The 17222-nt window shown below is 45.8% G+C and overlaps 1 protein-coding gene across 1 annotated transcript in view; it reads right to left on the bottom strand.

Annotated features, from left to right (window-relative positions):
* zeb1b (zinc finger E-box binding homeobox 1b) overlaps positions 1-15035 on the bottom strand; it is a 61296-nt gene extending 46261 nt beyond the window's left edge. The window contains exon 1 of the mRNA XM_049564879.1: positions 14909-15035. Coding sequence (XP_049420836.1) covers positions 14909-14966 — 58 coding nt within the window. The 5' untranslated portion in view covers positions 14967-15035. The remainder of the gene's footprint in view (positions 1-14908) is intronic.
* Positions 15036-17222: the final 2187 nt, after the last annotated feature.

Raw genomic sequence — 17222 nt, 5'->3', positions numbered from 1 at the left:
GAGGTTGGCTTTGAACAATCAAAACACACTATTGTGTGTGAGGCCACATGTGCACACACACACACACACAAACACACACACGCATACACATGCATGCAAACACACTTAACACACATGCCCTGTCATCCTTAACAAAAGAGAGCTGTGACGGTTATCATATCTACCTTGGAGGGTGATGTCATTGCACCTGGGGAGCGTTTACTATCAGCCCCCCTCACACACACACACACACACACACACTCCCCCCGCCTCTCTCTGCTACAGGAGGGGTTGGCACCTCCTGTTTTTTTTTTTTTTTTCATTAATGGAGAGCTCATTAATCGTGGCTGATAACGAGGACGTGGGACAGGGACATGATTAAGGGGCTCTCTCTCCTTTAGCTGGGCGCCCTTGGGGATAAACAGCCCAGGGTGTGTGTGTGTGTGTGTGCGTGTTTCTGTGTGGGCCGCATGTTAAAACAGGTAAAGGACACACACCGAGTGCTATCTCGAGGACATCTGTGGGATAGGATACTACACATGTTTTTACTTTTTAGTGATTATAGCCACAGTCAGTTCAGTCACTTGGAGCCCGCTGAGCGTCTCGCTGTCTTTACCTGTGTCTGTGGCATTAATCCATCTCCCCTTAAAGATCTAAGTTTGTCTGGATGAGGATTCCCCTAAGGCTGCAGTTTAATGCTGAGGGAGATGGATCGGGGTTTCTGAGAGAAGAAGCTGGGACTTAAAACAAATCCTTAGCTTCCCAGCACAGAGTCCCCGTCATAACTGGGAACAGCGAGCATAGAAGGAGAGACGTGTTGTGACAGAAGTACAGAATATTAATATTCTCTGATTACTGTTTTAATCAAAGTCTGTGCCTCTAAAGGGGCCTTATTTTTGCGCATTATCTAGTAATTTGTCAATTCAATAGGCAGTCACATTAGTTACTAGAGTGAACAATATGTATGCCAGACTGGGACTAATTTCTCAGTGTCGCACACGCTGCAGACTATGAAATTGTTGATTGTAAGTTAAGGGAGTCATATGATTTTCACTTTGCTAGTTTGTGTGTTTGTGTGTGTTTCCTGTTTTATTTGGGTCTTAATTGATCTGTTTCAGACTCCCGTGTCACTTGATGAGAGTTGGTGGTCTCCTCAACAGCAAAGGGACGTACAGGCACAAAAGGGCAAATTGTAAGAAACCATGTGTTGCGACCTGAAGGGCTGAAAATGAAGCTAATGTGGAAGTGACAAACTGCACTTCTTCTAATGGCCAAGAGCAAATCAATCCCCATGGAGCACCATGTTAAAATGCCCAGCAGCAGAAATAAACATGTTTACAGCCTGGTACAAAAATGGTTTGGGGTCTCTATAGCTAACTCCCCCTGCTCATCATCATCATTCTGCTCATGTGGGGTTGAATTTTCATGTAACTAACCTGTTTAAAGATCATTAAGAGTTAAAGTTACACATAATTAAGTGGCACGGCTGCTTTGAGTGACAGGTGGGTGCCATCTGTTGAGAAGTAGCTCCTGCAGCGACAGCGATACTTAAGGTGCTTGCACATGACCAGCGTTAAAAATCTCGATGCCCCCTGTGCCATTGTTCTCCTATGGAAGCTGGCGTTAATGCTGACATGGGGGTACTTTTCGACTTCGGCGTCGCGTTGTGGGCTTCACCAGTGTTTTGACACGGCGTCGAAAGTTCAGTTTTGTTGAACTTTGACACCGTTTGATGCTGACCTTTCTGTGTAGCACCAATATAGCCTCGCGTCACCAGGCTCTTCACGTACAGTGAAGAGCCTGGTTTACATTCACTCTGAATTTTGTCTGGATTCTGGTTCCGGTCTAGAGAGCGGGACCGGAATTCACCAAATTCACCAAAGTAAAACTTCAAATTCTGGTGCACCATCGATTTACAATAAAAGAAAAAGGTTAACTTAATGGCTTGGGGCTTTTCTTGTGAATTATATTCTTTAAATTAAAAAGTTTCACCGCATTTTTATTAGCTTGGTGCTTTTATTTTGACGGAAAGGCGAATCCATCGAATTCCGGATCCTGTCTCTCTCGCCCTGGTTCCGGTTCCTTACCAAAATGGCCACTAAATGGCCCCAGACTAGCGTCAATATAGTAGAACGCAGGTGGGGGGCGGAGATGGGGCGCAGAAAAATCAGCTAGATGGCGAGCAGTGTGGCGTCGGCAAATCGGCAATCATGTGTAAGCGCCTTCAGGTCGGTGGTTGAGCCAAAATCTCAAGGCACACCTGTATTTACATCTAGCCTCTATAACGTGTGTTATCACTCTCATCATGACATAAATGTTTGTTTTTATTACTTATATCAAATAACTATTGACAACCAACTATTACTCATGAAATATTTATTAACAAAATGATTCAAGACTTAATTTTAAACGTTTTAAAATTACATCAAAGCGCCAATAACACATGCATTTAAATGAGAAATAATGTCAGATAATGTGATGTGTCACTCACTCAAACACGCTCCTCGTGAAGATTTTATAAAATCACATTACATATTTTAGGTTGAGTTTGCAGTTGAATATTGCAACATTAATGTGTGGTTATCACAAATTCCCGCGGCACACCATTTGAGATCCACTGGGTACGGTAATGTAACCATAGCACAGCCATAACTGTCATTATTCAGTGTTTTCAGTGTGTTCATAAACGTTAATTGCAACATTTTGTTTGCTTAAAAAAGTCTGGATGTGCTTAACGACCCTCCAAGGAGTCACATATTTCATTTTTCCTATGAGTACATTTTGTTTTAATGGTTTTAAGTTTGTTTTTCCACAAGTAAAAATTAGCATTAGCATTATCACAGTTTACCATAGCTGTAAATGCACTGTGCTAATGAAGCTAGCAGCTAGCCTTTGAGTTATCTCACCTCTCTCTCTCTCTCTCTCTCTCTCTCTCTCTCTCTCTCTCTCTCTCTCTCATCCAATTAGGTCACCTCTGGCTCCAAACATCAAAGATGGTGACGGGCAAACTAGAGTCTACAAAGCAAGTACATAGCTACTTCTGAGTCTGTGTGAGAGACCAGTTTGATGAGTGCCGCAGATACCAGAACAGGTATTTTTCAGATGCACAGCTATCTGCAAAGCTTTGGAAACACACACACACACAAACAGACATTTATATAAATGATGCACTCAGTATACAGTGTTTCCATGAGTCATTTTTCAGCTGTGACAGGTGGCCGTGCCTATGGGTGACTTGTCGTTGAAAAGTGCTCATTTTGATATGATTTACGATGACCGTTCGGCTATCAAAAAACTTTTATTAAACGTGGGAAATGCTAAGCACTATTACACTAAATACACTTAGGTGTCTGTTTTGTCGAGTCATCACAACAAACCAAATATCAGGAGGGAGCACGAACGCTACGGAGAGGCCGTCAAATTTGTTCCTGCAGAGCTGCATGTTTGGTCGAGCAAACAAGTGTTATATAATACTGAAAATAAGGTTAGCACAGGCTGTGGAGCACAAAAATGTAGCAGATGACTAACTAGCTGGTGTGACACATCAAAATAGAAGATAAATAATAATTCTTTCTTCACATGTCAGAGCTGACACACAGATGTAATGCATGTAAGTGATCCACAAACAGGATGTTAGAACGTCTCAGCCTGAGAGCAGAGATCAGTCTGCGCATACATAAGGGCTTTGTAGTACAGCAATCGTTTAGTCTTATACACACATTAAATCCAATCTGTCTGGACCAGGACCCTAATCCCCTCTCCACGGCCATGGAGACAAGCAGACAGTAATCCTCCATATTTGTATATTAATAGCCGCAGTCTCAGAGGGGGCCTCTCTATATATCGTGATGTATGTTTTATTAGTTGGTTAATCTGCTTGTCGATCAGAGGACCTGCTCCATTTAAACCTGGGTTTTAATAAAAACACAAGCGACCCTGCCTGAGGGATAAGCTCCCCAAGGACACGGGACAGAGCATGACTGGGTTCAATAGACTCATCACCAACAATAAACAGCTTTACATCAGTGTTATCTGTCACGGGGCAATACAATTATTAGGTGGAATTCAGCCCTGGGCCTTTTCCTGAGAGGAGGGTTAGATAAAGCCTGACCCAAACACACGCATGTCACCTTGTTACCATAATGCACGCTTCAGTTGATATTATTTCTGAGGGTGCACTTTAGAATCAATGTGTGTGTGTCCATGATAATCCAAACTGTCCTGAGAAACTCTCCCTGTCTGTCCTCCTGAGGACTTGACCCTGAGACGCTCAGGTGAGACAGATTTGGTTAAAATGCAGTCAGCAGACACGACCGGCCGAGTAAAGGCAAGCGCAGGGATGAGGTCCCTTTGGATCTGAATCACGTTGGAGTCGTCTGCTCACCTCTCAGCCCGTCTAGACGCTGTGTCACTGCCACACCCCGCCGGACATCTGTCCTGATTCATAGATTTATCAGACAGCCATTCGATTAGAAGGGCACTGCTTTAAATTAGCTGGCGAGTCAGGGAATGATGGAGGTGGGCTGGACAACAGGAGGGCCATTACGGTCTGAGGGACACTGTCCCTTTTGCTTACCAATGGTGCACAGTCGCCAGCGATCACAGAGACGTCTGTGATCGCTTCAACCACAAGGGCCGCTGATGCAATTTACCTGCCCGGTTTATACCATTCTCCCTTTAAATGATTTTACTCTAATACAGAGGTATGTGGCATCAGCGTGCCGACACAGTTTTATGGGAGGCATCAATCAAAGTGACTTCCATTGGATAAACAAACAAACAGCCTTTAAACATCTGGTTAGGAGAGATAGAGAGAGAGCGAGAGAGGCACCCTGGGGAGATGTGTGGTTTTCCTCTGAGATCTGTTGATTAGGAGGAAGGATGGAGGGAAGGGCAGAAAATGAAACAAAAAAGTAGAGGAAGAGGCAGTTCACCCTCGGGTCAGGATTCAGGTGGAGGTCAGGAATGCACTCACAAACCGCACTTAACACGCCGAGCCACACACACACACACACACACACACACTCAAAAACATGGCCTTTAAATGCATTGCAGCCAGACCATGTGACTCTCACGGGGTAGTCTCATGGGAGCATCCCCCACCCCTGATCTCCCTGACGGACTATAACAACAGGAAGTCGGCTTGGCCTGCAACATCACACCATGCCACACCTACAGATAACTGCTCCCTCTTTCACACACAGTAACGCAGAGACATCCATGCACGCAGGCATCCCTCATCGTTCATGCGTTACATTAGCGGCAGCCGTTTATCAGTCATCACAGTTAAGTCTAAGTTTAATCTCTCTGAAAGTGTGCTGTGTGATGCAGAAGAATCGATGGCACGGCGCCCACTGCTGCTGGCGTCGGTGGCGAGCGAGACGCGCTGCAGCCTGGCACTGAAACAAGGAGAGACCGAGGCTGGCAGGGGGGCGGGCTTTTCAGTGACTGAATAGCCCTTGTTTATCTAGGCCCCTTTGGGAAGTCAGGACACTGCAGTGAATAGGAGCCAGTTAGCAGCGATGGCATAATAAGACCAGGGGGAGGACGGGGGGTCATTGAAATTCAACGCAGGCTACTGTCAAGACAAACCACCCTTGCCAGCTGTGGCAGCAACTCAAAGGAGCAAGGGAGTGTTTTCTATGGCTGAGGCTTTGGGTTAACAACACAACATTAGGTGACCAACAAGATTTTGATGCTTACTCATCAGAAATACCACATGAGAGGTGGAATCTTGTGTTTATGTGGAGAGGAGGATTGGGCAACTGTTTCACTGAAGCTGAACAATAAAAAAAAAGAAGCACATAAATGCAGCTAATTTAAAGTCTTGAACTTCCTCATAAGAACGACACTGACATGACAGGCAAACAGGAAAGGACTATTTTCTCTTCATGTGTCATACTGAGCCCAGGCACTCTCTGCAAAAGAAACAACAACAACCGACCTTTCGTTCCTCGGCTCACCCTTAAATTCACAGAGCCAAATCTTTTTACTGTGTCTGAAAAGAGATGCTGTTTTTCTTTGCCCTCTGTGGTGTGAAACAGACGGGCCCACAGCTCAGCAATGGCGTGGATTCTTTTCCCAGGCTTTCATGTTTTCGGCCCTGGTTTGTGGTCTCTCCGCAGCCCCTGATGAGGAGCCTTAAATAGGCTGCCACAGGTGCTGGGGGCCGGGTAGGTGAAGGAGGGGGAGGCAGCCTGGATGGGGAGCAGGACCGCAGGAAGCCTCTTGTTTTCACAGAGATAAAGGGGCTTTCAGGTTGCATCCTGGGCCGTAATCTCTCACACACTTCCTGGTTTTGTTCACGGTGAGGCAGGAGAAAATGACAAACTAACCTTCGCCCTGAGTGGCTGATCGATAGCTTCTGATGAGACAGGATGTGTGTCTGGCGTTGTTGGATTTGAAGAGCATAAAACGACAAAGAGACAGCGCGGATTTGATTTTGAGCCGTGTTCATTAATAGTCCTTGATCGGGGCTGATTTATGGGTTCATTTATTCCGAGTGCTGGTTCATTACTGATGATGATTATAAAAGTGTGCATATAATTTCTTTCCTGACCTCTTCATTTGCTTTTAGAGCACAATTAACATTGTTCCAAGCTCTTACATCCTAATTACAGAAAAGATAACGCTCCCTTCCTTCAAATTCAAGTTCCTGCTTAACCAGTCACTTAGCGCTGGCCTTGTGTTTTAAAAGATCCATTTACTGGAAATTTGCATGAAAGAGGTTTATTGAAAAGTTGGCATTGAGGAGGGGCACAAACTTCAGAAGAACAGGAAACACATTCAAACATTTACAGTGAAAGAATGCTCACATTCCTCGTCTTTTCTCTGCGACTCACTCGCATTTTCTCTTTCTGTTCTGTTCTTGAGAAGGCCAGCGTTTGACCGTGAGCCACACCCTGTTCTCCTGCCAGAGGAAACTTTCAATCTCTGCCTCTCACTCTGGCTGTAGCCCTGGCTCTCTCATACTTTTGTCAGGTGTTATTTATGAGCGCTGTATAGCTGAATTGCTGCATGCCTACAGCACCTGCTGGTGTTGGAGAATCAGAGCCAAGGCAGCTGCCAGAGAGGAGCGGGAGGGAAAGAGACAGCAAAAAGGAAAGAATACACAGAGCTGAAGACGGAGCCAAAGAGCGAGACACTTTATGAGAAAAGGAAAATCAGAGGGTCACAGAAGGAAGGTGGAGGCGGGTACCTGATGGAGGGGCAATAGCGTGTGGCTTTGTTGATGCTGTAAGCCCACTGGCATGCAGCTAACAGATCATACGACTAATGATGGGTGTTATGAAGGGAACACTAGCACAAAACAAACAAACAAGTGATGAGCACGGGCTAATTGATAGTGTCGTACAACTCCAAACATGATCAATTAAAGGCCATGCTTCATTGACCTGCAGGCAAAAGCGCCGGCGCCAGTGTAACGAGAGAGGGGAGGACCCTGTCAGCATGAGTAAGAGGACAGATGTATGATTGCCTGGCTGCGGCGATCCGAGGGTACCTACTCCCTTCGATACCTGCTACACACACACATTACACCCACACACATGTATTTATGGAGCGTGCTCGGGGAGGCCCCGGTGTGTTTGGACTGTAAACACCTGAACGCTGAGCCAGGACAGGTGGGCCGAGACAGGTCAAAGGTCACTGGCTTAATTCCAGTTCCCAGAGCTGAAGCTAATGTAAAAACTGCACTGTGTACTTTGCTCTCGGAGGGGGTCGATCGTCTATCACAGGTGCTCGTGGGATAGACGGACTGAATTTAAGGGTTGAATAAGAGCACGGCAACGAATGCAAAAGTTTAAATGTGACACAAACTACATTTTTAAGCAAGGCGTAAGATAACTAGAAGGAATTATGACACTCAGGTGGTAGACGAGGGAATAAACTGTTTTTAAAGCACTGATGTGGATGAATGCATCACACAGTGACAGCTATTGAGTCTCCTTAAGGAGGAACTTAAAGGGACAGTTCACCCCAGAACTGAAAACACATATTCTTCCTCTTACCTTAAGAGCTAGTAATCAGTCTAGATTTTCTTGATGTCAGTTGCTGAGTTTCGGAGATATCATCCGTAGAGATGTCTACCTTCTCTCAAACCTAATGGAACTAAATGGAACTTGACTTGTTGTGCACACAGTGCCAAAAAAATACAGTAAACGTGACCTTTTTGTGAGCTTTTTAATTGTAGGTACTATTTTCTGTCTACCGAACTACACCCTCCGACTGTATCACTGCGCAGAAGGAAGCGTGCATCTACTGCTAGCTCACCTAGCACCACTGAGCTAGCTAATGTTAAACCTCAGCTGAGGAGAACCCCATTAATGTTGACATGTCATGCTGTCACAAGCCTCTCGTTCATGAGTAGATGCACGCTTCCTTCTGCACGGTGATACAGTTGGCAGGTGTAGTTTGGTAGACAGAAAATAGTTCCTACATGAAACTGCTCTCAACAAGGTCTGTGGATTATCTTGAGTAATCAGGCCATGATTTCTGGAAAGAGACATTGCTTTGTGCACCGCAAGCCGAGTGCTATCTAGTTCCCTTACACTACTGAGAAGGCAGAGAGCTTTGATAAACAGCACTACAGGTAAGAGGACAAATATACAACTGACCGAACACACTTAGGACATACAGTCAATGTCTATTTTGAGCTAAGTATAGAATTTTAAAAAACTCTTATTTGTCTTTAATTCTCTCTGATGACACTTTGTGAAACTAGTCCAGGTTGCTGTTTTATATTTTCCATTCACAAACACACACTGTAACTCTTCTCTTACAACAGTCGGCGAGTGTGTCTTGGCTTGGCTGCCTCCTTGGGTTAGGTCACACTAGCGGGGTCATGGGGAGCCCAACAAAACACTCATGAGTTAAATGGGGCGATGCGGATGCTCCATGCCTCCCTCCATTCTGCCCTCCCCTCTGTTTTCAGGCTGACCATTCTCCTCTCATTAATCCTGTGTGGATGTTTATCCATGTTGACATTCAACATAGCAGCCGGCCTTCTCTCTGACTAACAAACAGGGTGACTAAGGTTTTTTTTTTTTTTTTTGCCGGAGCTGTCACGGGGGCTAGCCTAGCCTAGCTAGCTGAATGCACAGAATTGGGGGGACAGAGGGGCACTTGATTTGTCAGTCACATCACAGTCAGGCTGTGCAACTGGAATCAGTATGTGAATATGAATGTGTACCCCCTCAGGAGGGCCATTATCAGTTCTGTGTGCTACGGAGAGGAAAATCAATATGGTCATCATAACAGGCTGGCAAAAAGCCAGCCACTAGGCTGTGTTCAAAGCACAATACATGGCAGCGGATTACTCCTCATCTGATGTCATCTAATTTCATCCCTGTAGACAGAGACACTGTGGGACCATCGTTAGGTCAAGCGCATTTAAAAGGGACTAGATATCCGACGTGTGTGTCAAAAAGACGATGACAAAAGACACAAACTGACAGTCAGGTGGTCTGAAGAGAAGCTACAACAGAGGTTTGCCCTGATGAGTTTATGCCATAAACACAAGCTGGCATAAGAGCCCCTTACCGGGCCCGCCTTCTGCCTATTGTGTCAGTCCAGTCTTTTTCATTAACCGCTCCACTGAGGACCACAAGGGAGGGGAGGGGATGGATGGGCGGGAAGGGAAAGAAGGAGGTGGTGGTGATGATGGAGGGGGGACAAGGAGGGGTTTGCACACAGACCCAAAGGGACTCACTGTGGACCTGAAGAGCCGCCACCAAATACATGATTAAAAACACACATCAGCAAGCAGCGCCGGGCACACCATACACAATATTTACCTCCACCAGGATGGCAATTTAGAGGTAATCTCTCCCTCAAGTATACACACTACCCGAGAATATTATCTCTCACGCCCACACTTGTGAGGAGGGGCTGAGAGGGAGGGAGAGACCAAGAGGGAACGAGGGACAGTTAATGTGAAAGAAATGAAGAAAAGAGCAGAGTTTGTGAGGTTGAAGTCGTCCTGCGAACACACCTGTCTGCCCATGACTCACCGCTCTGGAGTCAGGAGAGGAGAGGAGGGCAGAGGAGGCTTTTCTGCTCAGTTGGTTTACATGATACACTTAACTGAGCTCTCCTCCCTACATTGCACTGCAACAAATACCTTGCCTACACCACTCTCTGTGTCACTATCAGTGTTTAAGGTCGAGGCTGTTGCAGACAACTCACTCAGTAGCAACATGCACGTCACTATGGCTGCCGCTCCACATGTTGTGTCCCATCAAGGCAGCAGTCCTGGTTACTACAGTAGCTAAATGATATTTACGCTGCTATTCTGGGGGGCCGCGTTTTGATCCTGAGCAACGGTTGTGTTTTTGTTCAGTTCACTGAGCTGGCGCGTCGCTACAAGCTCCCACCGCCTCGCCCCTGTATCACCCCCATGCTCAATATTTTTGTCCTATTCAGGGAGAGTGTTGGCGATCTGCGGATGGCTGCGTCAGCGTCAGTTAGGGAGCCTCCAAGGCGTGCGGCCCCATCACATTGTCCTGTCATACAGATGGACCCCTCATGGCCCATGCTGGGGATCTGGGGAAACTCCTGCCTGCTGTGCCAAATTAAGCCTTCACCCTGACATTAAAAATAGCACACCGGGTAGCACATTGCCACTTTAAAATACACGGGACATAAATGCCACGGGGATGCGTCGGCGTTAGCGTTAAAGCAAGCGAGCGTGACGCAAGCGTAAGCTACATTTCCAAGACAAAAATGTCAAACAGAGCACTGCAAAGCAGGCTCTTGAGGGCCCGAGGGCTGCGTGAGAGAGGGATTTGATGAATTCTGCAAACGTTCCGCGGATTCCACCCTCACGGGGACCTTTGGGAAAAGAATGGGTCATATGCAAATGGCATGCACAGTATGGAGGAGAAGTTTCCCACAAGCCGAGTGTGAAAAGGGCTCTCCCTCCCCATGCCGGGCCCGCTGAATGGGCCTTTTCTTCTGCCACTGAAAGTGTATGAGGTAGAGCAGGCAAACTGCAAAGGTAACTAGGCTCTTTCTCCTCAGGCTTTCTCACTAAAGCCCGAACACACAATGGTTCATTTAAGCATTCAGCCACACAAACCCCAATAAAGCACATCCAAGCGCAGTTAAGGGGGTTACTGAAACTGACTCTGGGTTTAAAACTCCTGCTTTACGAAGGGAGAGCACCTTTTTATAGGCTAATGCTCTCAGCCTCCATGGGAGCAGCTAATCATTAAGCTGCCTTAACAGAGGTGGGAGTGTGGTCGTACATCACATAATTTTAATTCCCCCAGAATGGTCAGATGAGGACAGGCCTTTTCCCACCCTGATGGACATGCTTAGGGATGAAGACACTTTTATTCAGTTAAGAAACAAACAAGTAAAAAGTTGGGACTTTTACCTGCGTGAGGTCTAAAATATGCTTTGAGTTATTTTTGCTGATGCTTGTGCAAAACATAGTCTTGACCCTAAAAGCCACACAGCTCTGGGAGATAGCTTCCATGTGTGTCATGCTTTTCATCTGCCAGCACCAGTCCCCTCACTTGTCACCTGTTGTAAAATTCTTTAGTCACCTCGGTCGCTTCTCACCAACTCTCTCCATCCCCCCTCTCGGCTCCACAGGGAACATGGAGCCCACAGTTTAAGGGGTCAGGGAGGAGCGGACGGAGAGAAGGAGGGAGCGGAGAAAAAGCTCCCCCTCCTCCTCCTCCTCCTCCTCCACCTCCTCTCTTCCCCTTTCATTGAACAGACTTTAACACAAACACAATTGGACATGCTGGAAGCCTCACAATGGCACAGGGGGGGAAAGTGAAGTCATACTCTAGGCACGCATGGGTGCCTAGGTCAGGGGGCAATCAACAGCACCCCTGGCTACTGTGTCTTAACCCCCGCGACATAAAGGACGAGCTCTGGAAGGAGGAGTGAGAGGGGAGAGAGCGGAGGCGAGGACGGAGGGAGGAGGGAGGAGGGGATTTTCTTCTTACTTGGCACTTTTAAATGAAGCTGCTGAGGAAGTTGGTGAAAAGCAGTGAGATAAATGAAAAATTTCCTCCTCTGCTCAACTCTTCACACAACAGGGGTGGACCTTTTAAATGTAAACAGATGTCCTTTAAAACACTGAAGTGGCATGTGGAGCCACAGAGCCAATCCCCACCTCCTCCGAAGCCCTCAGCCCAAAACACCACTTGTTTCGCCTAACAAACTGTAGCTGCAGCTATACACCCTTGTTTTTTATTGTTCTCCCACAAACTTACAGCATGTGGTTGTATTCAATAGTTTCTCGACACAGTGAGAGAGTCCAGGGCACTAAGTTTAGTTTAAGTATAGTTTTACCAGGCCAATAAACATGCTCTTCAACATTACATGAGCTGCTGCCAAGCGCCAAGCCCACAACCTCATTTTCCTTATTTGATGGATGATTCATCAAGGTGCAAGTGTGTGTGAGAGCATGCCTCGGAACGAGAGGCAGAGACGGAGGGCTGGAAGATTAAGGGATGAGAGAAATGACCCGTGTAATATTGTCAAATAAATAGAAACCCTAGCTACCTGTGTGCACGCTCATTTAGAAGTGTCTCCGAAAACAGGCCTGAGCGCGGGCACAAAGCTGTCCCAGCACAGCCCTGTTTATTTTTGCAAAGAATGTTAACACCGGGTGCATTCCTCTATTCCCAAATTGCTGTGTTAAATTACCGTTGCAGGGAATGGCTGCTATTCCTTAGGGGAACTGAGCGGGGAGAAGCGACAAAGGAAGCTGTAGTATCCCGCCGATTGCAAACACCTGTCGTCCTGCAGGCTGTTAACACCTCTCTCTGTTTACAGCGGGGAATGGAGCTCACCTTGATCTCAGCTCCCCCCTGCTCGCCAGGGACCTGGCACAGCCGCTGACCATAACAAGCTGGGCACAACTTGAGGGCATGTTTAATTATAAAAGGCCCGAGCTGTGGCTATTGAAACTTTTCTCACTATAAAAAAGTAGTTATAAGGCTGGAGCTGGTTTCAGGAGACTGAAGCGTAACAAAACATGCAACAGCAGCGTCACAGAAGAATCAAAATGCAGAGATGTTGATTTGCATGACAGATCACCAGGAGGTGGGAAGCGAGGACTTAAAAGCAAATGCAAATGAGGCAAAGTAACAACGAGCACATCTGTTTGCTTTAAGATGTGACTTTAAATAGCATCATTTAATAAAACCCTGTTAAGTTAAAAAGAAAGCAGCAGCACATGACAGGTAGAGGTCTCCCCTTCCTCCCATTAGCCTGACACACATCCACACCTTGACAGCAGGGACCGTTATCTAAGGTGTGTCCACACCTTGCACGTACTTGCACGTAAGAGACGGGATGACAGGGGAGAAAAACACGCATCAGTCATCAGGTATCCACTGATAATTCACACGACAGCAAGAAAACACCGTTTGGTCGCGTCTCCTCCCACGGACCACTGTTTATAGCAGCACAGACATAAGAAAGTAGCGCCTGTTACTAAGCGTGTCCATCCATCCATCCCGTAGGTATCTGCTCGGGTTGTTTTGACAAAATAACGTCACCCTGGCGGAACACATGTTGACAAAAACACTTCAGATAATTATAAACAGTGAAAAACGTCGCTTTCATTCACGACAGCTAACGATAAATGCGTTGAAACGGGAAAACAGGCGGCGACAAGTCAAAAAAAGTCGCTTAAATTCACCGTGATATAGCCAAACTCAACATTTATGTTTGTAACACAAACAGGAAATAAATGTAGCGACATCGTTTCCTTAAAAACAATCCCATTGGCTACTTTACAACCATTTAAACAATATTTAACGCCGCGATGAAACGCAAACGGAAACGCACATTAAATACCCCTGTGTATTATTGGTAAAACAAAAAAATATGTGTTGAAATAAAAACAGAATTAAGCAGGAAGACACAGCAGGAGTGTGTTTAAGCTTCGCTCGCGACCACGGTCCTACAAGAATCAGGATTCCCAGCGCGCGACTGCTGAGGATCCGCTGTCCTTATATGGGCAGCGCTCGCCCAGCTCACACAAACAGCGCGTGAGATATCCCTCGTTCCCCGGAACCTCTGTTGCCCAAACCGTGTTCCTGTCCTCACTTTAACATTTGAACATGTATTTATTCATTTAACGTGAAGTGTGCGAGCAGCGCGAGACTAAAAGTAATAAGTTGGTGAATGGAGGAAAAAGAGACCTGCGCGAAAAATTAAAAAACGTGCTCCAGCACAATATTTCGTCCTTTCTCTGCCTTTAAAACACTGTTAATGTGTCGACGGTGGTGTAAAGATAATTACAAGTACACGGCAGGTGGGATTAAACAGGCAAAATGCGGGTTTGTGAGTCCTTAGTGCAGCAACAGTGTCCCTATCGCTACCTGCCATGAGTGAGCAAAAGACAGAAACACACACCAAACTGTTCACTTCATCCTCTTTCACACACATAAAGCACACCCGCTGTAGTTAAGGTGAAAAACACACCTATATTTGATGTTTTTTAACCCAGTTTGTTAAAGACAAGCAGCGTGTCGAGGTCCGCAATAACAATCAGGTAGCCTGCTCCCCTCTGAAACAGGTCCGAGTTTGGTGTTAGGCTCACAAACTCGACAGAACGAGGCAAAATCAATGAATGCAAAGTGTGTAAAGAAGGTGGAAGTGTTTTTAAAACGAGTAAAGAAGAATAAAGTGCAGACAAAAGCGGGTCCACTCATAGAGGTGCGTGTAACGGTCTCCGGTGCAGCGGACCGCTAGGCGGAGGGAGAGACGCGACCCAGGTATAACGGTACACCACATAGGGCTGGAATACAGCGCTCACTTGCTACTTCTCAGCACTTTCTGGTGCTAAAAACCGGACTTGTGTGCTGCCAAAGTTTCCGGTGAAATTACCGGGAGACAGAACAGGCTCTGGACGGTCCCTTTGACAGGAAAGCTCCGCGTAAGGAGTAGTTTAACTCACCGTTGTTCCTCCTCGGGTTCGCCTGCTTTCTGCGCTTACACCTGGGGCCATCCGCCATGATCCTTTCGTTGTGTCTAAATGCTGCCGGAGAGTCACCTCCTCTCTCACCCCCTCTCCCCCCTCCTCCTCCTCCCTCCCCTTCACCTCCCCTTCTCCGCACCTGGTTTACGACACTTTAGCTTTACGACATCACCTTCCCGCACCTCCCCGACCCACGCTGCCAGCACCGTTCAGAGGAAGTACTGGAAGTGAGGGAGATGACTGCTTGCGCGCTGTACCTGCCCTGCCGCGCACTCATGTGTCATGGCTTTAAAGCAGGAGATAACACACGTTTGTTTTCTGTCTCTTTATAGCAGAATGTGAAGGTAGCAGCCCAGGTGACACTAGTTTTTTTAAACTTAATTTTTTTTTTTATCAGATTTTTAAACGGGCAGTGACATCACAGGCAAAGGTGAAATACCCAGAAAATAAGAAGAAGCAAGGCTACACTGTAGAGCCACTGACAACAGGTCCTCCATGTCCATGATCACCTCTTAAGACCACAAATGTCCCCATGATCCCCAACTTTGACCCCTGGATATCCAGAAATCTTCCAGTCATCCATGAGCCACCATCCACCCCACATGTCCCAACACCAAGGGGGACAAAACAAAACTCACCAAACAAAACAGATGACTTCCAAGTCAAATAAGATTCCCATTTTTCCCAATATTGTTCACATTTTTTAGTGACATGTCTTCTGACCAATCAGAGGCTGTTGGAGACTCTTTACTCAACCATTTCCTGGTTATAGCATTTTTAAAACCTGTATTCGTAGCTCAGTTGGCTCATTTCCCAACAACCTAACACATTTTACTTTTGGTTAAATGTTATTAAAACTATTTGAGATGAACAACAACATGTACATCTCTGCTACAAATGAACAGCTGTCGATGTTACAACCATGGGTGAGGTTAGTTCTAACACTTGCAAATATCATACAATTATTTCTATATACTACAGGTCTCCGTCTGCATCAGGGGAAGGACAGGTATCTATCCATCTGTTAGTCTATCATAGATATTCAGTGGGTGGACCGATAGGTGTCTTAAGGCTGCCGTGAAACGACGTCTACATGGGTGAGAAAATCAGTGTTTTTGGAATAATTACATCAATATCTTGGTCAGAAAATGTTATTGTGTTGGCTTTTTTATTTTGTATTTGTTTGTTTGTTTTTAATTCTTATTTATTTTATTTTATTTTTTTAAATTATTTTTTATTTTATTTTATTTTATCTTTTGAATTATTTTTTATTTTATTATTATTTTTTTTTTTTATTTTTTGTATATGGTTGTGTTGTTTATACATTTGTATATGTTCTGCTATCTACATTGGCATTTGAGGATGTTGTGATTAACACAGTACTCATTATCACAGCATCACAGCACTCTTGTTTTTGTGCACGGAAGTCCAATTGGTGTACAGGTATTTTTTCTGCCATCCTCTCTGGACTGATAGATGTACATGAACTGGGTAACCTGGATCCACATGTCAAAATATGAGTACTGAATGTATGAATATTGACAAGACTGTGAAACTGTGTTTCAATAATATACCTGACAAATTAAAATATGGAGTATATGTCATTTAAATAAGAACATTAGCTCAAACTGAACACAAGTTTGAAGTGCAAAAATAGAGAAAATGCAGCTAGTTCACACTACATGATTTTCACTGTGATTTTGACGTCGCAGAGGATCTTGAGAGCCACCTTGGGTCAGAGGTGATTCGGCAGGTGGTCTGCCACGACGAGTCCTCATGTGCGAACAAGCCTATGAGCAAGTCGCCCCCTTGTATGAGACTGGGACTGGATATCTGGCATGCTAGAAAACTGGAGAAGTGTGACACGACTGACAAAGAGCATCAGCCAATGAGAGGCGGGATACGTCCCACGTCAGCACGCAGGAGGACGGAAGAAATGTGAGGAGGACAAGCTGCAAGTGGAGTTGCTTATTGGGCTTGCTCTCTAAACATCACCCTTCTCTATATATATCCATCTAATAAGTTCTTTAAACGCATGATAGTCGCTTCTTTTGGGCTTGTTTCCATAGCCTTGGTTGCTTGTTTCTCTCCCAAGATCTGGCAACACTGACAAGCCGGCAAGCAACAACAACAATGGCGGCGTCCACAGGATCACGGGGAGCGTGTTGTGTTTGGACCCAGGCCCTGGAGACAGATCTGATTCAACACCGGGAAGAATATCCATGCCTTTACGATGTGTCGTTTCCAAGTTTGGTGACGTCACTGCGTTATCTGGGGCTCTGTCGGCGAGGGC

This window comes from Epinephelus fuscoguttatus, linkage group LG21 (genome assembly GCF_011397635.1).
Source record: "Epinephelus fuscoguttatus linkage group LG21, E.fuscoguttatus.final_Chr_v1".
NCBI lineage: Eukaryota > Metazoa > Chordata > Actinopteri > Perciformes > Serranidae > Epinephelus > Epinephelus fuscoguttatus.
This window is presented reverse-complemented; position numbering and strand designations above follow the sequence as displayed.